The sequence below is a fragment of the Schistocerca cancellata genome, chromosome 2 (genome assembly GCF_023864275.1).
Source record: "Schistocerca cancellata isolate TAMUIC-IGC-003103 chromosome 2, iqSchCanc2.1, whole genome shotgun sequence".
Lineage (NCBI taxonomy): Eukaryota > Metazoa > Arthropoda > Insecta > Orthoptera > Acrididae > Schistocerca > Schistocerca cancellata.
In genome coordinates this window covers 226,811,438-226,837,225 of record NC_064627.1, presented here as the reverse complement: position 1 = coordinate 226,837,225, position 25,788 = coordinate 226,811,438, and the positions used below count along the sequence as shown (strand labels likewise).

The window sequence follows — 25,788 nt, the reverse complement described above, 5'->3', positions numbered from 1 at the left end:
TGTTTTAGGTATTGATTTCTGTTCAGTGGACTGTTAAAGTCTCGTTCCGTTGAAGCACATGCAATGGCAAGTGTGTCAGTGACTGTGTAATACTCTAAATTTTGTAGGCCTGCTGCACCATAAGGATTTGTCACTTAATTCAAACTGTGCAGTGACTGCTCATTGCACTGCTCCTAAAAGCCCCTGTTGCAATCCGATTCCCTCATGGTGTCTTAGTAACTAGTGTCTTTAGGTACAATGTCCATGTATCAGACAGTAACAAACAAAATCTGTATAATACTGGTGCAGTTGATGGAGATTGGTCTGCTCCCAATACTTTATGATTTATGCACATAAAAATGTTGATCACTTTGAAAATTGTGTTTCAGATTCCTCAGATACGGCAGCCAGGCATGGTTGTTATTGAAAATGAGGCCCAGAAACTTGAATTAGTCTGTAAAAGGAAAATGGTATGTCTCATTCTAGGTTCCAGATAATTAAAGGCTATTACCAGTTTTACTACCAGCCATGTGTTGTTGACCAACGTGGCATGATACACTGTGTCAAAAATTACAAGATTGTTATATTACAATACAATTAATACATAACTTTACAAAAAAAATTCGAACAGATGAAGAATTTTACTATAGATACATTTCACCTGCCATTGACATTTTTGTTCTCTGACAGATTTACTAGTTTTGGAGAAGGTTCATTGAATTTATTCACTTTGTTCATAGTCTAGACGAAGTTTAATGGACATACTTCTTGAAATTGTTTTCTGGAACGTGTTCAGCGGTAGGACTGCACTTCCATGGGAAGTGATTTGAACATTCTCAGGACAGTAGTCAGAAAAATGTCTCTTTTATTGGACAGTGAACAGGTTGGTTTGTTTATGGTCTCTCTGTTTGGATGTTGTGGTCACATATCTCTTGCCTATTTCTGAAGGAATATAAGTTTTTTCTTAACTGGAAGGAGCAGCACAAAAATACATAATGACTATAAACAGTGATTATTTCCAAATTTATGAATAATGGCCTGCAGTGCTCCTGTCTCCTACTCAATGTTATGGTCCTTTCTTTTTTTTTCTTTCTTTCTTTTAAGTTATAGCACTTTCTTGCAACCTGTAGAGTAACAGACCATAGATGATGTGGCTGTGAAACAATGAATAATATACTATTGGCAGATATTGGCCAGTTGTCATGTTTCAGTTTCCTTAGGATATATAGGACTTGTGACAGTGTGTCACACGTGTGCAGTGTGTTCTTGCAATGTGAGTCTGCTGTCCACCATGAACCCCAGAAGTTTCACAGTCCCTACATAGTTTGGGTATCCTTTGTCACTGAGGCTACATGCCAATTTTTTCATTTTTTCTTCACTGATTTTCATTTTGTTTATAGAAAACCATTCCTTTTGTCGTCTCAGACAAAGCATCTACTGCTTCTTTGGCTTTGCTAGCATTGATGATGCCTTTCATGTTCAAAGTTGTGACATCTACCAATTGCAGAAACTGCCCTCAAGAGCTAAAAATCATTTACTTTACTATGACCTGGGGGGGGGGGTCATTATTGATTGCTGTGGCACACCATATTTCAGCTTCTGGTCACATGATAGTGCTCATTGCACTGATAAAATCTGCCTGAGCTTATCACTTCTTACTGAGGTCATAAAGTGCCAGTGCTAAAATTTCTTTTTCTTCAAAACTGTGATTTATCTTAGCAACCAGATCTAGTGCTGCTGCTATTGTAAATTTTTCCTTGCTGAAACCATGCTGTGCATCTGAGAAGAGCTCATTGTTTTTTAAGTAATTAGAGACTGTCTTTCATTGCAGCAAAGATTGGAATTATTGAGATTGGTCTAAAGCTTGCTACCATGCCTGGGTTACCCTTTTTAGAAACTGACACTGTATGGGTGACAAGTTTCAGAAATTCCAGAAATACACCATAAGAGAGAAATGTTTTAATTACCATAGGTAATTGTTCAGCAGTTTCATAGATAATTTTCTTGAGGACATGTGTGGATATACCATGTATATCCAGAAGGCTTAGAATAAGATTTTACAATCTTTATTATTTAATTGTTTTGTAATTCCCTCCAGTTCATCATGGTGCACCTTCTGTCATTTCTTAGCCACTGCAGGCTCTATATTCAAGTCTAGGATTGCACTCCTATTGTTTTCCATGATGTCAATAAAAAAGTCGTTGAAGTGATCTGACTAGACAAGCTTAAGGAAGAGGTAGGTTTTTCCCTGCCTTTATTGATCAGGGCCCAGACTGCGTTGCACGAGTTCAATGAATTCACTACATTTTTTTTTCCTCTGCATCCTTTCTAAACAGTCTTTTTGTTCGTTAATATTGGCTGTAAAACATTTCCCTTGTGCTGGGATGTGCTGTGGTTTTGAAGTGAGCATGTAATGGCTGTACAGTGTATTTTAATTTTTTCAGTTCACTTGTATACTTTTTCATATATTTTGTCTATGTTGTGACACATTTGCAGGTCATTTTGTGGTCTCGTGTGAATAGATACAGTGATATTTTGTTTTGATGGTCCGGAGATCTCTTTAAATGCATCAATGCTGCATTTCGTGTAAGCCAGGCTGCCGCTGTACTGCAGGTAATTCTGTCTGGAAAGCACTCGTGTATCCTTATGTACAACCCTCCTTGTGAATACATAATTAGAATACCAGGAAACAGTTGGTTGATTATTAGCTCTACAGTTATCTCATAGTCCCAGTTATTTAGATTTGTGATCACAGTGTCAAAGCAGGCATCACGAGTAGTCCATAACTGGTTACTAGGTTCATAAATTCTCTGTCCTTAGTGCTCTCTTTACCAAAGTGTATATTGAAATCACCACACAATACAATTTTTTATTTCAAATACATTAACTACAAGATTCCATTTTGGTGAGGAAATTTTCAAAGTTGCCATTTGGAGAATAGTATATCAAGACAACAATTACATTAAAATCCAAATACTCTTAAGCAGCCAACTCTATCTCTAGGTCTACAGAGGAGCTCTGTAAGTCAATTTCTTTAACACTGCACTTTTTGTTGGTATATATAAATACACTAATAAAGATCATTCTGTACAATTGCCTTAACAAATTTAGGTATTCAGTAACAGTTCTGGTACTTAGCTACATGTCTAACAACCAGTGTTCATACAGATGCATCACATGTGACTTCTCTTCTTCTGTAAACAATTCAAGTTTACTTCTAAGACATTATACATTGGCACTGCTTATAACTATGAGTGTGATATTCTGTGGAGTACTTGATACTTTTAAAATTAGTTGCTCTTTGTGCCTGTGTGTCACACGAATATTGTCTATTCTCTGAAAAAAATTGCTTTATCACAATATTTTTGGGCCATATAGTGTTATTCATTACTTTACCTCTTGCCTCAAAGTCAACACTAACTTTTAAACTGTTATCAAGCCCCTTTGTTTCAAGCTTTTCAGTTTTAAAGTTGTTATGCTTAGGAAGATCTTTTGCAGAAAGCTAATGACATTTACAGGAGTTTGCACTTTTGTCTCAGTTCAGGCATTGGCATGCACTTTTTTCACAATACAATATTCCCTGTTTTTCTCCCGTACACAAAATTGTTTTAATCCTGCTTTTAGATTTGGCATTTCCAGATGTAACAGAATTCTGGGGTAGGGGTCCTACATTCTGTTTAATGCTTAGTAGTGGACTTTTGTATGAATACTTGTGTTATTCAGCCACAGTCTCAAAATATTATTCCCTTCAGCTCTCACAAAAGCTTTTGTTTCATTTCCAAAGTGTTTGGTTCTTCTCCTTTTGCTGTACAATTCTTTAAAAGATGGCTCTGCATTTTTGCAGATTTTTTATCTGTGGAATCTGCAAGATTATTAGGACTATTTAGATCATAACATTGATTTGTTTCAGTCTCTTTACTTTGTTTGCTATTTACATTTTGAGTGTACATCACTGTAACAGTGTGTTTTTGTTTTCTTGAGCTGTTATTTGTACATACTGTATTAAGTCACTGCACACCTTTGTATTAATTACAGTGGACACACATTTGTATTAATTTCACTGGATTGTCCCCCACGTTCATTTGAATCATATCCTTCTGTAGCATTTTGTTGCTGACTACCAGTTAAATGTTTGGGGAAATCACCTGACTATGTAATGAAATGTTATCTTCAGCTTGTTGTTGTCTTGTGAGCTCCGGTGCCATAATCAGACTGTGCTGTAGAAAATTTAAAACCTTTATTTTACACAAATTTCTCTGTCCTCTTAATTGAAGAAGATCATGAAACTGAAAAATCATCCACAATTAAGAAGCACTGTAGGGGGCTCTTTGCTGTGAATGTTATATTCTTGGTAGCTTAAAAACTGAGTTACTCTTGAAATTCTGTCTGAGGCACACCATTTTCTTATATAAAATGCTTGTATAGGACATCACCAACTCAATATTTACAACAAAACAAGGGGGGGGAAAGAATGCATGAAAAGGAGACATCCCCAAAAGCCACCTGTGAGGATAAATCCTGTAAGATAGGATATTATATCTTTCTGAATCCACACTGAAAGTGATTAAGGAGCTGTCTGTATCCTGTGATTCAGATGAGGCAGAGGTTGACCATCTACTCCCAGACCTTTGCAGTACATGTAATCAACAGAACATTGTAATAGTTAAATGATTAATGGAAAATCTCATATAGAGATGTGAAACAAATACTAACAAAGAGATAGAGGGGCTGGCCAGTACTTACCTCAGCTCAGTACAGCCGATAGATACACACAAAACAAAACCGAAAATTTATGTTCCTAGCTTTCGGAACAAATGTTCCTTCATCAGGGAGGAGAGAGGGGAAAGAAAGGGAAGAAGGGAAAGGAGATTCAGTTACTCACAACCCAGGTTATGAAGCAACAGGGAAAGGAAAATAGGGAGGGTAGCAAGGATGGAGGCATGGTTGTCAGAGGGAAGCCAAAGATATTCTACTGTAAGTACTGTGCCAGCTTCAAACCAAAGAGGATGCATACAGAAGTAAAGAGGTATATAGTATAAAGATAAACACAACTATGCAGGATGAAAAGATGCGTGAATGGCTAAGAGGAAAGGGAAAGAGGAGAAGACTGAAGAGTAAATGGGAGTGAGGTTGTTTAACGTAGGTTCAGTCCAGGGGGATGGCGGGATGAAAGGATGTGTTGGAGTGCAAGTTCCCATCTCCGCAGTTCAGAGGGACTGGTGTTGGGTGGGAGAAGCCAAATGGCACATACAGTGTAGCATTCAGAGTCAAAGTCATTGTGTAGTTTCACATGTCATTTATCAACTGACATGCCTGCACTGCACAGCCTTTTACATCGGCATGACAACAACTAAACTGGCTGAGCGCATGAACGGACACAGACGAACTGTCCGCCTAGGAGATGCCCAATACCCAGTAGCAGAGCATGCCCTGCAGCATAATTCTAGGGACCTAGGAACCTGCTACACTGTATGTGCCATTTGGCTTCTCCCACCCAACACCAGTCCCTCTGAACTGCGGAGATGGGAACTTGCACTCCAACACATCCTTTCATCCCGCCATCCCCCTGGACTGAACCTACGTTAAACAACCTCACTCCCATTTACTCTTCAGTCTTCTCCTCTTTCCCTTTCCTCTTAGCCATTCACGCATCTTTTCATCCTGCATAGTTGTGTTTATCTTTATACTATATACCTCTTTACTTCTGTATGCATCCTCTTTGGTTTGAAGCTGGCACAGTACTTACAGTAGAATATCTTTGGCTTCCCTCTGACAACCATGCCTCCATCCTTGCTACCCTCCCTATTTTCCTTTCCCTGTTGCTTCATAACCTGGGTTGTGAGTAACTGAATCTCCTTTCCCTTCTTCCCTTTCTTTCCCCTCTCTCCTCCCTGATGAAGGAACATTTGTTCCGAAAGCTAGGAACATAAATTTTCGGTTTTGTTTTGTGTGTATCTATCGGCTGTACTGAGCTGAGGTAAGTACTGGCCAGCCCCTCTATCTCTTTGTTAGCATTGTAATAGTTAGTCAGGCATATTTGGTCCGTGCCAGATTTGAGGGGAGGAACTAAAACAGCTTCTTCCCTTGCATCAAGAAATTGTCCAATATCCTGTTCATCTCACAGGTCGCTAATTTAGGCAGGGTTTTATCAGGCACTTATCATTCTGCCAGTTGTATCCAAAATGGGAAGTGTCACTAGAGAGCAAATTGTTGACAAGGGCAAGTTATTGTGATGGTGGGAGAGCATACTGATAGATCAGTAGCAGGAAGCTGCTTATTAGCAGAGTTGAAGTGCATGTCATGAACATTAAAGTCCTTTCAAAGAAGGAGTCCAACTGATACAGATCTCTCTTCACTGAAGTGCTCTGTTTTGTGGTGGCCTTTTTACCCTTAGAACAGTGGTGCCAGTGTCTTTGAAATGAGTCACTTGGAAGCCAGAATGCAAGGGCCTACCTGTGCCAAGAGACTCAATTTCTCCATTTGAATCCTGAACTGATTTAATTATTTTATCAATGAGATTTTAACTGTCTCCTTATCCTTAAGTTGTGTCAAGATGTAGTGACTCTGAATGCAAGGTTGGGTGAGTGCCTTTCTAGATTCTTGAGACAGATATAACACCCCTTATCTTTGTTAGCTATGTCCTCTAGCAGTTTACCTGTCTCCGCTAGTAATGGTGTATGGTATGATGGCATTGGCACTTTTATGTGTATCTTTTGGTGGTGACATTGAAGATTTAGCACTGAATGATATTACTGTTTTCCCTTTTCGTACATCTGCAGGTTTTGGTGATGATTCCATTCTTCATTTGCACATATCTGTGTTATCTGTGATGGTCATTGTCAAGAGTGTTAATAAGGAACTTCAGAATATGCTGTTTCATTGCTGAAGTGAATGTCTGTGGAAGGGTAGAAGTGAATATCTGTAGAAGGTAGAGGGAGAGGGAGAGGGAGAGGGAGGGGGGGGGGGGGGAAGCTCTGACAGTGGTTTTTTGCTTCAGGGCATACACTGTGTTATCTAACTTTAATTTCTGAATATTCCTTTATTGTATGAAGACCATGTAGATGCATACCAGAGCAATTGCTGTATGCAGGTAGAATGGAACATTCTTCACCCAATTCATAAAAAGATGTATCACAGGTTGCTTGATCTTTTCACAACATTATGGTTTGGCTGAATTGTTGGCATTTGAAACATCCCATGAGAATGGAAATACAAGGACAAATTCCAAGGAAGATAAAGCCAGCTGCAATGTCCTCTAGTAATTTTCATACATTAACAGTATATATGTACTTTTATACAAAATACCAATTAATTTAGTCTACCGCACTTAATTTTTTCATAATGTTTATCTCTTCAATGAGACATTTTCCCCCTCATTAATTTTGTAGCTATTTTGCAACAAGACATATCATAACACAACTGTTAAGAATGCTTGCGCTATAACAGCTTATTTACACATGTAGGTCTTGTTGTCCGAAAGTTAGGGTAGTCTGATTGATAGTATTGATATTTTGTCTCAGTAATGACTAGCAACTTGTCTCATAATTTGCTAGAAAAATAACATAACTTCATAAAATAACAATCTATGTTGTGTCTCAGTAACTAAAAGCAATCTACAGTTTTTAGTTAAGATATAAATACCATTGTTCTGTCACCTTCACGGGCTGTACTGTACTTCATAACACCTTCCAGAGCACATTTCCAAGCCTCTTCAAATGCCTTGAAATGATTCAGACAACTGTCTTCAAGTTTTGCTCCAGCACTGATGAACATTAGACTATACACAGCTCCTGATGTGCCTCCCATGCGGCTTTCTGCAACATTTGCTAACTGCAGAAATACCTTTCCTGGACAACTGAGGGATGACTTCTCTATTTCATCAAGGATACCTGTTTAATAATATTACTTTTAGTGTACTTAGGTTCATGCCATTAATACACTCTTAAAATGTATCAGTAGCTCCATATTTTAAGTTTCAGAGGAAGTGGGAAAACAAAATAATTGCAATAATTACAAATAAAGAAAGAGATGCAAGCAATGGCCGAGATTCACCTTTATATGCTCAAACAAAACAAATTGTTCAAAACTTTGTTGCTAGTTGATTACAGCAAAAACTGTCATATTGTCTTCAGAGGAAGTCTGCAATCACTTGTTGTACAACACATTTTATTGTATGTCTAAATTGCTTTCATTTTTAAAATGACTGGTACAGGTGCCAAATGAACTGTCCTCAGATCAGTATACAAAAATAAAATAGTAACAAACATATAACCTACAATATATGACATTAGTCTTTTACACATACCTAGAATCAAATTTTCCTTAATGTAGTTGATTGTATAAATTACAAGAGTACACCACCAAATGCATAATCAAAATTAACATGCTACAGCACAGGATAATATAGGGCCTCTTCATTGACTTCAGGCACAGCTGACTGCTTTACATGAAATCTTTGAGGGGCCTTCATAGACAACCCTGTGCACACACCAAAGGGTAGTAGATGACTGTTCTGGTCATGGCATTACACATAATGAGCAACCATGAGATGGAGCACTCAGTGAATTAGACAGTCCTACTGTGATGCCGTTGATATTGTCTGCCTTCAAAATTTGTTTTGGTGACTTTTTATAATGTTTTTACACCTGACAAACCACGTTTGAATCGAGGATTTCCAAGAAAAGTATTCACAAAAAATATGGAAATGTATTTTTCATTCATTTGTGACATATGTACCAGACGCCTCCAGATGGTAGTTCGTAAGTGGCCCAGCTGGAACATAGCACCTGTACTACTGCATGGGAAGAGAGTTTATGTTTTACAACTGTGTGCCATCCATATCTTCTTGCCAAATTCAGCACAAGACTGCTTCTTCCACCATAACACCATGACTTCAACTACGTTGGGATATTCACTCAGTACAAGGTTCAATATGAAGGGAATTAATGGATACTATCAATTAATGTGACAGCTGCAATGAAACTTAAGTATATTCACAAGTAAATACCTCACAGGGCTGTATTATTTACACTTTGCTTTTTACATATCAATTTGAATCACTTTCACAACTACTGATTCCAGTTTCTTGATCCGCTGTTCATGATTATGTCACTGCTTCTGTCCATGCAGCGTGGCAGATGTACACAGATGAGGACTTGTATCATGCACAACTTTGTTTAACATTTTACATTCTGTGAACCGTTTCCACTGTGGGGTCGAAGAGAACATCCTTCAGAGGTCTCTTTAAGACTCTTAGGATATTTACTTGTACGAATGAAACATTAATTCCACATGGGAAAAATATATTTAAAAAAGATGCTGTGACTTATCAAACAAGAAAGCACTTGTAGATAGACACAATAAAAAACACAAAAATACACACACAAGTTTCAAGCTTTCACAACCCACAGTTGTTTCATCAGTAAAGAGGGGAGGAGAGGGAAAGACGAAAGGATGTGGCTGTTAAGGGAGAGGGTAGGAGTCATTCCAATCCCGGGAGCGGAAAGACTTACCTTAGGGGGAAAAAGGGACAGGTATACACTCGCGCGCACGCACGCACACACACACACACACACACACACACACACACACACACACACACACACACACAAACACACACACACATATCCATCCGCACATATACAGACATAAGCAGACATATGTAAAGGCAAAGACTTTGGGCAGAGATGTCAGTCGAGGCGGAAGTACAGAGGCAAAGATGTTGCAGAGTGACAAGTGATGTACGAGGGGCGGCAACTTGAAAATAGCAGAGGTTGAGGTCTGGTGGGCAACAGGAAGAGAGGATATATTGAAGGGCAAGTTCCCGTCTCCGGGGTTCTGATAGGTTGGTGTCAGTGGGAAGTACCCAGATAACCCGGACAGTGTAACACTGTGCCAAGATGTGCAAGCTGTGCACCAAGGCATGTTTAGCCACAGGGGGATCCTCATTACCAACAAACACTGTCTGCCTGCATCCGTTCATGCGAATGGACAGTTTGTTGCTGGTCATTCCCACATCCCACATAGAAGGCTTCACAGTGTTGGCAGGTCAGTTGGTAAATCACGTGGGTGCTTTCACACGTGGCTCTGCCTTTGATCGTGTACACCTTCCGGGTTACAGGACTGGAGTAGGTGGTGGTGGGAGGGTGACCTCGACTGACATCTCTGCCCAAACTCTTTGCCTTTACATATGTCTGCTTGTGCCTGTATACGTGCGGATGTGTGTGTGTGTGTGTGTGTGTGTGTGTGCACGAGTGTATACCTGTCCTTTTTTCCCCCTAAGGTAAGTCTTTCCGCTCCCGGCATTGGAATGACTCCTTACCCTCTCCCTTAAAACCCACATCCTTTCGTCTTTCCCTCTCCCTCCGTCTTTCCTGATGAAGCAACCACGGGTTGCGAAAGCTTGAATTTTGTGTGTGTGTTTGTTTTGTGTCTATCAACATACCAATGCTTTCGTTTGGTAAGTTACATCATCTTTGTTTTTAGATATATTTTTCCCACGTGGAAAAATTCCCACCAATGCTCTGCAACTCTGACAAAAGTCCATAAGAGAGTAACTTTGTCAGGAATAAAAGTATATAACAAGCTTCCCGTCAGTATAAAAGAGGAAACTGATAACATGCAGGTATTCGAAAGGAAACTAGAAACATTGCTCTGAGAACAATCTTATTATAAAATGAGTGGATTCCTGGAGTAATAAGGTATCCTTTTGAGTAAAAATACAGGAAATAAAATCTTTACTGATGTCATGAAGACAGAATTGTATACTTTCAACATAAATTATAGTGATTAAAATGTAAATTTATTTATATCATAGTTTAAAATGTGTACTACCATTTATTCTACACTATTAAGTATTCACTTGTACTACCTATGTGATGAAGATGATGATTTGTATTTTAAGTTAAATCACAATGACAAAATGTAAATGTCATTATTTATTAGTGGCACTGTGATAAAAATGTGTACTTCCATTCATTCTGCTATTTTAAGTATTCACTTGAACATACACCAGTAAAATGCAGGTTTTAATATTATCTGCAATCAATCATTCATGGAAAATAAGTATTTGTATCATATGTAAAATGCTCACATAATTTTGTATTATTTCACTTAACTATTACTAGTACACCCTTTGTTTGATATGCAATCAACAGGACCAAATAAAAAATCAAATCATATCAACTATTACAGGACATGCATGCAAAATACATGTAAACAAGCACTTCTACACACAAATTTCAACCTTTTCGCATGACATTCTGCCCCCTGGTTCTGACAAGCTAGCAAGTTAGCAGCACTTTCTACAGTGAATTTCCAACATTTCTCCTTTACACACCAACTCTCACTGCATGTGTGCCAAATAAGGAGTAACACTAACAGCACTGCATGAGTATTAATATCAATGATCATATATATAGCTTAAAAGTTGCCTTGCTGGCTATATGAATGATGTGGTTGCTGCCAAACCACTATATTATCCTGTTACAGAGATTCTTGAGTACCCAGAGACTATTTCTTCGGAACAAATACAAATTATGAAGCACCTGTTGATGATATTCTTCTCATGCTGTTCAGCTGACAGTCACTAAACTGTTCTTTTTCTTTTCTTGTTTATCTCTTTTTTACTGCCCCCTCCCCCCGCCCCCAACACACACTATTAGAAAGTAAGTGATGCTGCATAGCCTGTTTGATGATTACACAGAAAACATTGTTTCCATGTCCTCTTAATCTCAAGAAGGGAATGAAGAAATGTGTTTGAAAAACAAATTTATATTCTGTTATGTACAAAATATCATTTGCTACATTGTTTTATATCTCGTTCACAAGACATAAATTTCTTTTGGACAGAGACCATAAATGACCAAGAGTTACATGCCACCACAAATTACTTGAAAGTAAGGTGGGGGTTCAATGTCTTATTGACAATGGGATTATTAGAAGTGGCATGCTAGCTCACTTAGGCATGAACAAAGGAGTGAATCAGCCATAGCCTTGTTGGAGAAACTGATGCTGCATTCACATAAAGTAATTTACATAAATCACATAACATTCAAATCAGGACCTCTGCATATGGGTTTGAACTCTGCTTCTCCCAAATACAAATCTAGTATCTCAGCCAAGGGTACCACTATTTCAGCATTACTCATTTACTTGCAGGCATACAGTATATTGATTTATTTTTTTTTTTTTTTTTTTTTTTTTTTTTTTTTTTTTTTTTTTTAGCATTTTGAATGGACATCACTTACACATACACTTTGAAATGCTGATAATGAGCATGAAAAAATTATTCAATTACACCTGTTATATTTGTTACCACACCTTCTGCCAATCTTCGCAAAGTAGATCCACAATCTCCATCACCACATCCACTATCTAGTTCATTTAAATGTTTTTCTGCTGTGATAATAGCATTTGAAGCAGCAGACAGACACTCTTTGAATACTGAAGTTTCCTCATCACCAAGAATCAAACCTTTTTCCTGTAACTGTTAATGATAACCAATTACGCATTATTGTGGTAATTAAATGTGTAAAGTTAGTGGGAGTTAAGCAGATAGATCAAGAAATATACTACTATTACATCTTATCAGTGCTAATATCAGAATATAATTACCAATTATATTACTTTTTAAATAATTTTTGCAAAAAAAGTTTATCCTTGATGATTTTGGTTTTATGGGCAATGGCTCATGGCGTCAGACAAGTTTGTTTGCCTAACAATTTATGTCGTACTGGGGGAGGAGGAAGAGAGAGACAACAAATGCTGCAAGGTCAAATAAGTTGCTTTTACAAATCATTCAGAAAACCAAATAATTTCAGAACAAGTTTGACAGCACAGGTTTGTTAGTTACTTAGTTTTATGTTAATTGTATCATTTTTATGATTAATTGTATGATGTGGAAGGAGTCATTTTGCATTCACACTACATGCTCATACATAATTATGGCTACAGTTTTTTTAGCACTATTGTGAGTTAATAATTCCTACCAATCACCTTTCTTCTATGGAATAGGTGGAGTTATTAAAGAGAAACTTTTTCAGTTGGTTAAGACAACCTTAATATGGTATAATGGATGTCATTTTTTACTTCTGGTATCATAATTATGTACACCATTGTTCCTTCTAAACCATAGTGGATTGTTTACAACAAACTTCATTAGGGAATAAATATACTGTAAGTAGTAGTCAAAATTCCTTAACTCCCTAAATAGATTCTACAAGATGTTTCATGATGTTGAGTTGCTATAAAAGTTGAGGTTACTTTTGCCCTTTGCAAGTAACTTTGGCCTACTGGTCAGCAAAAGTTTGCAATTTTTCTTCCCATGAAAACTTAATAAACCACAGAATAATGTAGATAGAGAGGTAAAAATTGACACACATGCTTGGAATGACATAGGGTTTTATTAGAACAAAAAAAAAAAAAAAATTCACAAAATGTCCGACAGAGATGGCGTTGGACAGCAAAACGTCAGTGACTGCACATGACAATTGTGTATAAAAGGAGCTATAATGAGAGAGAGAATCAGATCCGCCAGCAGTCGCAGCACGTTGACGTTACCTGAAAAGGCGCTTTTAGTGAAGCTGTATAGCTGTATTATCAGAATGGGGAATGTGCTAGTTCAGCATTACGATCCTATTGCCATAGGAAGGGGATTCGAATGGGTAAAGGTCCGTTGACAATTGCAGCTGTGGCGAGAATGATTTCGAAGTTCGAAGCCACGGGTTGTTTAGATGATAGACCCCATAGTGGCCAACCGAGCACAAGGTGTAATGCTGCTGAGACAGTTCAGGAAGAAATGGAGACTGTAGCGGGATCGTCTATGCACGGGGAAGTCAGTGCTCGTGCAGTCGCACGTCACACCAGCATTCCATACACTACTGTTTGGCTGGCACTTAGACGTACTCTCCGATGCTATCCGTACAAAACCCATCAGCATCATGAACTGTTACCTGGCAATTTAGTGAAGCGGAGGGCATTTGCGGTGTGGGAATTTCAAAAGATGGCGGAAGATGACAATTGGTTGAGTAAAGTGTTGTGGACCGACGAAGCTCATTTCACACTCTGAGGGTCTGTCAATGCCCCAAACTGCAGAATTTGCGCTACCAAAAATCTTAGAACTGTCATGGGAACTCCATTGCATGACGAGAAAGTCACAGTATGGGTTGGATTTACCACATCTACCATTATCGGGCCTTTTTTCTTCAAGGAAATGCGTGATTCTGGTTTTGTAACTGCTACCGTGACGGGTGAGAGGTACACTGATATGTTACAGAATCGCATCATCCCCAGCCTGACTGATATACACCTGCTGGAACGTATGATGTTTATGCAGTATGGCGCTCCACCCCATATTGCTAGACGTGTGAAAAATCTCTTGCGCGCGTCGTTTGGTGATGATCGTGTGCTCAGCCGCCACTTTCATCATGCTTGGCCTGCCAGGTCCCTAGACCTCAGTCCGTGCGGTTATTGGCTTTGGGGTTACCTGAAGTCGTAAGTGTATCGTGATCGACCGACATCTCTAGGGATGCTGAAAGACAACATCCGACGCCAGTGCCTCACCATAACTCCGGACGTGCTTTACAGTGCTGTTCACAACATTATTCCTCGACTACAGCTATTGTTGAGGAATGATGGTGGACATTGAACATTTCCTGTAAAGATCATCATCTTTGCGTTGTCTTACTTTGTTATGATAATTATTGCTATTTTGATGAGATGAAGTGCCATCTGTCGGACATTTTTTGAACTTTTGTATTTTTTTGGTTCTAATAAAAACCCATGTCATTCTAAGCATGTGTGTCAATTTGTACCTCTCTATCTACATTATTTCGTGATTTATTCAGTTTTCAAATTTATACTGACTTTTTGATCATCCGGTATATGATTTTGGTGGGAGTGCTGAGCAAAATAGTTGTTCCTGTAAAAGCAACAGCCCAGGAGTCAATTCAGCATTTACTAAATGAGGTAGCTAAGGTTAGAGCTGACAATGAAGTTTTTTGTAGAGAAGTGAAACATTTGAAGGGTTACATAAGGGAAGGGTCGACTTTGGATGTATCTTTACCTATCCTTGGTGTCGGTATGGCTTCATTGGTGGCAATGTTTCCTGCTAAACCTGGAGACGATATTTCTGTCATGGATAATTTGCATATGACCATGAAATTAGGCTGGAGTAATGAGCTCATTTAAAACTGGTGGGAAATGGCAGCACATACATGATGTGCAAAGAGAAACTGCAAGATGCTCAGCCGTTCACAGACTTTCAAGAAGTGTTAGTGGATCATTACAGGAAAAACAATACCTCACGGTATTATTGTGACCAACTTAATGGTGTAGTGCAGAAGCAGGGAGAATCAATGGAATGTTTTGTGGTCCACATCAGACAAATCAATGTCAACACTATGACTTAACGAATGATGATCATGCCAATAAAGCCATTTTGCTATAGGTGCAACAATGGGCACTTGATGGATTTTTGCAGGGCCTACCAAATGAAATGTTATGGAAAGTACAGATGAAGTTTCCGAAAACCCTGGACAAAGCAGAGCCAGCTGCATTATCTTTGACTGAAATTGTTTCTGTAACTAGACCAAAGGAGAATTGGGCAGTGTTTAATGTGGAGATTGTGTGTTATAGGTGTGGTGCTCCAGGACACATTCAACATTTCTGTATGAAAACACAATGTCAGAAGTACAAGCAAGTTGGGTGCGCTGTTCAAAAATGTCCACAGGCACACAGAGCATGCTTTAAATGGTACAGGGGACGGTGCGACTACTGTGCAATGCTCCCAATAAGTTTGACTACGGGACACCCTGGTAAGGAATCAGTGGCAGACATCTGTCTATTCAGCTATATAAAATAAAGATAATGTAAGTTGTTGTTGGATACAGGATCACAGGCTTCCATGGCTAGCCAGAGTACAGTGAATTTGAAGCCAACACACTGTAGCTGGTGTGGGTGGCACAAGTGTGAATTCTCTCATCTCCATATTGTTGCATTTCCAAATGGGAGGTAGAAACATACCAATATGTGCAGAAGTTCTGCCTTCTGAGGGCATTAGCTATGATATTCTGGGTCTGGACTTCCTGAGGGACCAAAGTTGATCTGCAGCAATGCACAGTAGAACTGAATGGGACATTGTTCGATCTCAGTTTTGTGCCTGAAAGAATCGAACTGTTGCAAGGTACACACAAGACGTCAGGTATGCCAAATAAACTGCTCACACAGCCTCTTAATATGTAACTCACAGGGTACAGTACTGAACGGTACAGGAAGGCTGGTCTGCATGAACATAGGAAATGATCTTCTGGTTAATACTGTATGTGTGGTACATCAGTTGGTCAAATCTATATCTCTGCCAAATATGGCAACATCAGGTATAAAATATAATTATCATGATACTTGTTTCAATGAATTTCGCACGCGCGCGCGCGTGTGTGTGTGTGTGTGTGTGTGTGTGTGTGTGTGTGTGTGTGTGTGTGTGTGTGTGTGTGAGCGCGCGTGCGCGTGCACATGTGTTTTTCGCTTTCTGAAAAAGGTTTGGCTGATAAACATTTTTGTAGCAGCCTTTTCATCATACCTGTCTGTAACTCAACGCTTCGTCTTTACTGTGAAGTTCAATCTGTCCTGTTCATAATATTGTTAAAAATATTTATATGATTTACTTAAATACATGTCATATACTGTTACACAATTCTTAAACATGCAAAGCAATATGAACTGTTTGAAAAGCTAAGACAAGTATTTCCATCAATGGAAAAATTTCATTCTTGGCTAGTAATAGATTTTAGTTGTGGCTGGAATGTTGCAGCAGCAATTTTTACATATATTATGATGGGACTTCAAAAAGTAAATTACACATTACTATGGCAGGCTCCTACTAATCATTCAGTTTCTTGACAGAAATCTATTCCTCGGTCACGGACCCATTCAAGAACAGCTTTATGAATGCACTCACTGTTGCAAAGTCTGCCATTGCTGTGTATCAGTTCCTCACCTGCCTGGGCACTGTCGTCCATGTCAAAGTTGATGGCTTTTCTTCCCGATCAACATCACCTATGTCTCTGCAACTTTGGTCAAATTTTTTGGCACCATTTCACTATGATGGGTGGATGCAACATTCCATCTGGCCCATAAACTGCCAGAATTTCACAGTGAATCTGTCAGGGTTTATATGCCCCAGGACAACCAGAAATACAGGAAAAACCCAGGAATCTTTTCATCCAGGAAAACCCCAGGAATTTTTTAGAATCCTGAGAATTTTTCATTCTTTTCGCTTTCTGTTAAATTTTTGTAATTTTGTCTGGTAAGAACTGATATTATAACAAAAAAATGTAATTTAGCCTGCTACATCAGAATATTACTTAACACCAAAATAAAACTTAAGTTCCAAAGAAAATGAGCCATTCACAACAAAAAACCAAATTGCACACACAAGCATCTGTCGACAGCAAAATGTATCAAAGGCTTTAGAACCAAGACACTGAATTCTTCATAACAACAAACTGCTTTCAGTAAGTGTGAAGTATCACATGTTTACATTTCAGAAAAATATTTTGAATGGTGGTCTGAGAAATGTTATTCTGAAAATAAATTTCCTTTTATGCAAGATGAATAACATTATGTGTGAAACTGTGCGATGAATCTTTTACATTACAGAGCATTTGAATCTCTTCAAAACTTAATACTTCGAGGACAAGCCACACAGAAAAATTTTAGGCCCAAAAGGCCAGCCATTTATGTGATTATTTAAAATTTGTTGACACATTTGTGTTTGATATATCTTAAAGGGCAAAGACCAAACTTCAAGGTTAGTTTTCATCATTTATTTTAGTTTTTTCATAGATTAGAAAGTACACAATAACAATGGGAAAAAGTATAATCATTCTTTTTTAAAAAAATTATTCAGTGAGGCAACCCACGAAATATTCAGTGCACAGCAGTGAAATCAATAATCTTGCTTGTCAGAAATAGTCAGCTGCAGCAATTTAAGCTGTGCTTTTAGGATCCTGCCTAACCACACCCTTGAAAATAAACAGCAAAAAATTTTCGATAACCAATATTATGTGTGAAAGCTTAGGTTTCTTGTAGCTATAGTGATATATATATTAATTTAAATCATTAACTTTCTCTATTGTGTATTTGCCCTACTAAATAGTTTTGTTGCTGCTGGCTGACTACATCACATGTCCTATTCTCTGTACTGTCTTTGGCCAGCGAGATCACTTGACATGAACTATGATAGGCTGACAAAAAGGGCATCACAATCTTGATTTCAGTGGTTTGGAAGCTACCATTCTGTATCGAGTGGAATTTGTATTTATACTTTTGTAATACAAAAATATGCAGCGTATGTGTTGCCACACATCAAAGATCTTTCCAAATTGCATTGTTTTTTGCTGGGTTTTATTTCCTAAAGTGCCGGGAAGTTCTATGCCGATGTATAAAATCTTTACCATTCAAAGGATTGATAAGTTTTACAGCTCTGAGGGAAAATATACTGTCACTTAACACGGAAAAAAAGTGTACATGCACCAAGGGTATAGTGCATATTCACATGATAAAAAGTGTATTTTCACCCAGGAAAAGTGTATTTTTAACCTGGAAGTCTCTGAGAAATCCTGAATTTCTTTTTTCTTGTCCACATATACACCCTGTAAACATGCAGTTTAAATGTTTTGCCAAAAAGAATCATACTGTCCTGCATACTTCAACACTAGCAACTTCACTGTTTCACTCCCATACTGTAGTGTGTCTGTTATCCTTGCTGCAGCAGACCTGTCCCTGCAACAAAACTCCCTTCTGATAATGCATCACTCTTGTTGTGCAAAGCTTTTAAAATGGCACGACACGTATAACTTACTTTTGGAAGTCACCCCATGTATTCCTTTACCAGTGCAATGGAACAAAGAATAAACACTTACCTCAATATGTTCCTCAATGTCAGACTCACTATTTTGTGGTTTAAAATGTGATGGTAATGAGAGCTTCGTACCAGGCCAAGCTGGAGCATTTGTCTCACAGTCCAAGTATCTCAACCATTTATCTTTGTTTCCTGCATCAAGTCGGAGGAGACATACTTGCATTCCTAGCATGTCAAGTGATGTCATAAGTGCACCAACATAAATTCGCTTCACGTTTATGTTCTTTGAGCCTGTGTATGACGATGCAGACACAACAATAAAACTTAGTTATTAAGTGCATTTTTGAATACAGAACAAAATTAAATGAAAATAAAGCTATAACTATCACTTTAGTGCCATATCCTAGAATACTGTTTTATTCCAGTAAGTGAAGGTAATCCACCGTGAATGCTTGTATAGTTTGAATTGATAGCAACTATTGCATTATACCCATAGCTTGAAGGCTTCCTGTGAGGAAGATGGGCACATGAAAGAAACAGGTAACTGAACATGTCTGTCTATTGTTAAGGTCACAAGATTCCAATTTGTTGTCTACAACTGGGACGTTAATGAATCCTGCATGAAATTTATTATTATTATTATTATTATTATTATTTCTTTCTATTCTCAGACATTATGTCTGGTCAAAAATGGACAGTGACGCAGACCTTGATCAAGCGTGACTTCCTTTTAACTGTACGGTATATGTTATATTGCATTTAGGAACTTTCGGGTCATTGAACATGTATCAATAATTACAGATTTTTGTAGTTGTATATATATGTTTGGATGTAGCTGTATTGCATTGATGTACTGGTGGATATTGTGAGGTATGACTCCTGTAGTTGACAGTATAATTGGTATAATGTCGACTTTATCCTGATGCCACATGTCCTTGACTTCCTCAGCCAGTTGGATATATTTTTCAATTTTTTCTCCTGTTTTCTTCTGTATATTTGTTGTGTTGGGTATGGATATTTCAATTAGTTGTGTTAATTTCTTCTTTTTATTGGTGAGTATGATGTCAGGTTTGTTATGTGGTGTTGTTTTATCTGTTATAATCGTTCTGTTCCAGTATAATTTGTATTCATCATTCTCCAGTACATTTTGTGGTGTGTACTTGTATGTGGTAATGTGTTGTTTTATTAGTTTATGTTTTATGGCAAGTTGTTGATGTATTATTTTTGCTACAGTGTCATGTCTTCTGGGGTATTCTGTATTTGCTAGTATTGTACATCCGCTTGTGATGTGATCTACTGTTTCTATTTGTTGTTTGCAAAGTCTACATTTATCTGTTGTGGTATTGGGATCTTTAATAATATGCTTGCTGTAATATCTGGTGTTTATTGTTTGATCCTGTATTGCAATCATGAATCCTTCCGTCTCACTGTATATATTGCCGTTTCTTAGCCATGTGTTGGATGCGTCTTGATCTATGTGTGGCTGTGTTAGATGATACGGGTGCTTGCCATGTAGTGTTTTCTTTTTCCAATTTACTTTCTTTGTATCTGTTGATGTTATGTGATCTAAAGGGTTGTAGAAGTGGTTATGAAATTGCAATGGTGTAGCTGATGTATTTATATGAGTGATTGCTTTGTGTACTTTGCTAGTTTCTGCTCGTACTAGAAAGAATTTTCTTAAATTGTCTACCTGTCCATAATGTAGGTTTTTTATATCTATAAATCCCCTTCCACCTTCCTTTCTGCTTAATGTGAATCTTTCTGTTGCTGAATGTATGTGATGTATTCTATATTTGTGGCATTGTGATCGTGTAAGTGTATTGAGTGCTTCTAGGTCTGTGTCACTCCATTTCACTACTCCAAATGAGTAGGTCAATACTGGTATAGCATAAGTATTTCTAGCTTTTGTCTTGTTTCTTGCTGTCAATTCTGTTTTCAGTATTTTTGTTAGTCTTTGTCTATATTTTTCTTTTAGTTCTTCTTTAATATTTGTATTATCTATTCCTATTTTTTGTCTGTATCCTAGATATTTATAGGCATCTGTTTTTTCCATCGCTTCTATGCAGTCGCTGTGGTTATCCAATATGTAATCTTCTTGTTTAGTGTGTTTTCCCTTGACTATGCTATTTTTCTTACATTTGTCTGTTCCAAAAGCCATATTTATATCATTGCTGAATACTTCTGTTATCTTTAGTAATTGGTTGAGTTGTTGATTTGTTGCTGCCAGTAGTTTTAGATCATCCATGTATAGCAAATGTGTGATTTTGTGTGGGTATGTTCCAGTAATATTGTATCCATAATTTGTATTATTTAGCATGTTGGATAGTGGGTTCAGAGCAAGACAGAACCAGAAAGGACTTAATGAGTCTCCTTGGTATATTCCACGCTTAATCTGTATTGGCTGTGATGTGATGTTATCTGAATTTGTTTGGATATTAAGTGTGGTTTTCCAGTTTTTCATTACTATGTTTAGAAACTGTATCAATTTAGGATCTACTTTGTATATTTCCAATATCTGTAGTAACCATGAGTGGGGTACACTATCAAAGGCTTTTTGGTAATCAATGTATGCGTAGTGTAGGGACCTTTGTTTAGTTTTAGCTTGATATGTCACCTCTGTATCTATTATCAGTTGCTCTTTACATCCTCGTGCTCCTTTGCAGCAGCCTTTTTGTTCTTCATTTATAATTTTGTTCTGTGTTGTATGTGTCATTAATTTCTGTGTGATGACTGAAGTTAATATTTTGTATATTGTTGGTAGGCATGTTATGGGGCGATATTTAGCTGGGTTTGCTGTGTCTGCTTGATCTTTAGGTTTCAGATAGGTTATTCCATGTGCAAGTGTATCAGGGAATGTGTATGGATCTGCAATGTAACTGTTAAATAATTTAGTTAGATGTGAATGTGTTGAGGTGAACTTCTTTAGCCAGTAATTTGCTATTTTATCATTTCCAGGGGCTTTCCAATTGTGTGTAGAATTAATTGCTCGGGTGACTTCATGTTGCAAAATTATCACTTCAGGCATTTGTGGTATCATCTTGTATGTGTCAGTTTCCGCTTGTATCCACCGTGCATGCCTGTTATGTTGTACCGGGTTTGACCATATGTTGCTCCAGAAGTGTGCCATGTCTGTTATGTTTGGTGGATTGTCTATTTTAATGTTTGTGTTATCCATTGTTTGGTAAAATCTCTTTTGGTTTGTGTTGAATGTTTGGTTTTGTTTCCTTCTATTTTCACTTATTTTGTATCTTCTAAGTCGTTTGGCCAATGCTTGCAATTTCTGCTTTTTTTCATCTAATTGCTCTATTGCTTCTTGTTGTGAGATTTTAGCTAATCTTTTGCGTTTTTTGTCTGATATTTCATTTCTTATAAATTGTGTTAGCTGTCCGATGTGTTTTCTCAGTTTTTCTATTCTGATCTGTAGCCTGTGTTGCCATGCTGGTTTTGTGGGTTTCTTCTGTGTGTTGGTTTGTTCTGATCTCTGCCTAGTGTGTATATTTAGTGTAGTGAGTGCTCCTACATAAACCAGTAGTTGTAACTCTTCCATAGTTGTGTTTTCATTTATTTTGTTGTGTATGATTGTGCTGATAGTTTTTATTGTTGTTTCGACTTGTGGGTTATTTGGCGGTCTATGCAAGAATGGTCTAATGTCTGTATTTGTGTCTTTGTATTCTATATATGTCAGCTGAAATTTCTCTTCTATATCTAACACGTGTGTCTCTTCGTGTTCTATTTGTGCTTGTTCTGGTGGCTGTCTTAAGATTTCGTTTTCCTCTGATTGTTTAATTGATGCATGTTGGTCTTTGTTTGTTTTCTCTGGGATGTTTGAGTCCATTACTGTATTTTCTTCTTCTTCTGATTGCACATTATTTTGTTCCAGTATTTGTTGTACTTGTTGTTTGATGTTTTCTAATTCTGACTGGGGTATCCTGTTATTTTTTATTATTACACGGATCTGATCAGCTAGTCGTTGTTCTGTTAAAAATTTTAATTCCGGGTATCTGGTAATAAATGTTGTGTATATTTGTGATCTGTATCCAGTTGTGTTGGTTCCTAGGTTTGTTGCTTGGTAATAACAGAACATGAGGTGTCGATTAACTTCATCTGACCATCTCATCCTCTGTCTTTGTTTTCCTTCTAGGGTGGTTGCAGGAAGCATATCCTGCAAAACACCTCTATTTGGATTTAAATCATTTTCCAGTTGGCTAGCAGTGTCGTTACCATTGTGGGCGGGCATAGGGTTCAAGCGTCGTCCCCGACCATGACGGCGCTTGTCCGAGGCTTCTTTAGTTCTGTCCTGATCCAAGTAATCACACTAAAAGGGGGGTTAGCCCTATTAGTGGTTTGTTCTTTTCGTCGCCTTTTATGACTGGCAGAACATACCGGAGGCCTATTCTTTTCCCGGGCCTTAATAATAATAATAATAATAATAATAATAATAATAATAAAACTAAGAAAAGACATCGGACAGCTAACACAATTTATAAGAAATGAAATATCAGGCAAAAAACGAAAAAGGTTAGGTAAAATCTCACAACAAGAAGCAATAGAGCAATTAGATGAAAAGAAGCAGAAATTACAAGCATTGGCCAAACGACTTAGAAGATACAAAAACAGTGAAAATAGAAGGAAACAAAACCAAACATTCAACACAAACCAAAAGAGATTTTACCAAACAATGGATAACACACACATTAAAATAGACAATCCACCGAACATAACAGACATGGAACACTTCTGGAGCAGCATATGCTCAAACCCGGTACAACATAACAGGCATGCACATGCACGGTGGATACAAGCAGAAACAGACACATACAAGATGATACCACAAATGCCTGAAGTGATAATTTTGCAACATGAAGTCACCCGAGCAATTAATTCTACACACAATTGGAAAGCCCCTGGAAATGATAAAATAGCAAATTACTGGCTAAAGAAGTTCACCTCAACACATTCACATCTAACTAAATTATTTAACAGTTACATTGCAGACCCATACACATTCCCTGATACACTTGCACATGGAATAACCTATCTGAAACCTAAAGATCAAGCAGACACAGCAAACCCAGCTAAATATCACCCCATAACATGCCTACCAACAATATACAAAATATTAACTTCAGTCATCACACAGAAATTAATGACACATACAACACAGAACAAAATTATAAATGAAGAACAAAAAGGCTGCTGCAAAGGAGCACGAGGATGTAAAGAGCAACTGATAATAGATACAGAGGTGACATATCAAGCGAAAACTAAACAAAGGTCCCTACACTACGCATACATTGATTACCAAAAAGCCTTTGATAGTGTACCCCACTCATGGTTACTACAGATATTGGAAATATACAAAGTAGATCCTAAATTGATACAGTTTCTAAACACAGTAATGAAAAACTGGAAAACCACACTTAATATCCAAACAAATTCAGATAACATCACATCACAGCCAATACAGATTAAGCGTGGAATATACCAAGGAGACTCATTAAGTCCTTTCTGGTTCTGTCTTGCTCTGAACCCACTATCCAACATGCTAAATAATACAAATTATGGATACAATATTACTGGAACATACCCACACAAAATCACACATTTGCTATACATGGATGATCTAAAACTACTGGCAGCAACAAATCAACAACTCAACCAATTACTAAAGATAACAGAAGTATTCAGCAATGATATAAATATGGCTTTTGGAACAGACAAATGTAAGAAAAATAGCATAGTCAAGGGCAAACACACTAAACAAGAAGATTACATATTGGATAACCACAGCGACTGCATAGAAGCGATGGAAAAAACAGATGCCTATAAATACCTAGGATACAGACAAAAAATAGGAATAGATCATACAAATATTAAAGAAGAACTAAAAGAAAAATATAGACAAAGACTAACAAAAATACTGAAAACAGAATTGACAGCAAGAAACAAGACAAAAGCTATAAATACTTATGCTATACCAGTATTGACCTACTCATTTGGAGTAGTGAAATGGAGTGACACAGACCTAGAAGCACTCAATACACTTACACGATCACAATGCCACAAATATAGAATACATCACATACATTCAGCAACAGAAAGATTCACATTAAGCAGAAAGGAAGGTGGAAGGGGATTTATAGATATAAAAAACCTACATTATGGACAGGTAGACAATTTAAGAAAATTCTTTCTAGAACGAGCAGAAACTAGCAAAATACACAAAGCAATCACTCATATAAATACATCAGCTACACCATTGCAATTTCATAACCACTTCTACAACCCTTTAGATCACATAACATCAACAGATACAAAGAAAGTAAATTGGAAAAAGAAAACACTACACGGCAAGCACCCGTATCATCTAACACAGCCACACATAGATGAAGACGCATTCAACACATGGCTAAGAAACGGCAATATATACAGTGAGACGGAAGGATTCATGATCGCAATACAGGATCAAACAATAAACACCAGATATTACAGCAAGCATATTATTAAAGATCCCAATACCACAACAGATAAATGCAGACTTTGCAAACAACAAATAGAAACAGTAGATCACATAACAAGCGGATGTACAATACTAGCAAATACAGAATACCCCAGAAGACATGACAATGTAGCAAAAATAATACATCAACAACTTGCCATAAAACATAAACTAATAAAACAACACGTTCCCACATACAAGTACACACCACAAAATGTACTGGAGAATGATGAATACAAATTATACTGGAACAGAACGATTATAACAGATAAAACAACACCACATAACAAGCCTGACATCATACTCACCAATAAAAAGAAGAAATTAACACAACTAATTGAAATATCCATACCCAACACAACAAATATACAGAAGAAAACAGGAGAAAAAATTGAAAAATACATCCAACTGGCTGAGGAAGTCAAGGACATGTGGCATCAGGATAAAG

The 25,788-nt window shown here is 37.5% G+C and overlaps 1 protein-coding gene across 1 annotated transcript in view; it reads right to left on the bottom strand.

Moving 5' to 3' along the window:
• The window catches only part of LOC126161557 (triokinase/FMN cyclase-like), a 188,036-nt gene that overhangs the window by 22,607 nt on the left and 139,641 nt on the right, over positions 1–25,788 (bottom strand). Inside the window, exons 10-12 of the mRNA XM_049917495.1 lie at positions 18,903–19,132; positions 12,301–12,466; positions 7,621–7,868 (exon numbers count right to left, since the gene is read on the bottom strand). Coding sequence (XP_049773452.1) covers positions 7,621–7,868; positions 12,301–12,466; positions 18,903–19,132 — 644 coding nt within the window. The remainder of the gene's footprint in view (positions 1–7,620; positions 7,869–12,300; positions 12,467–18,902; positions 19,133–25,788) is intronic.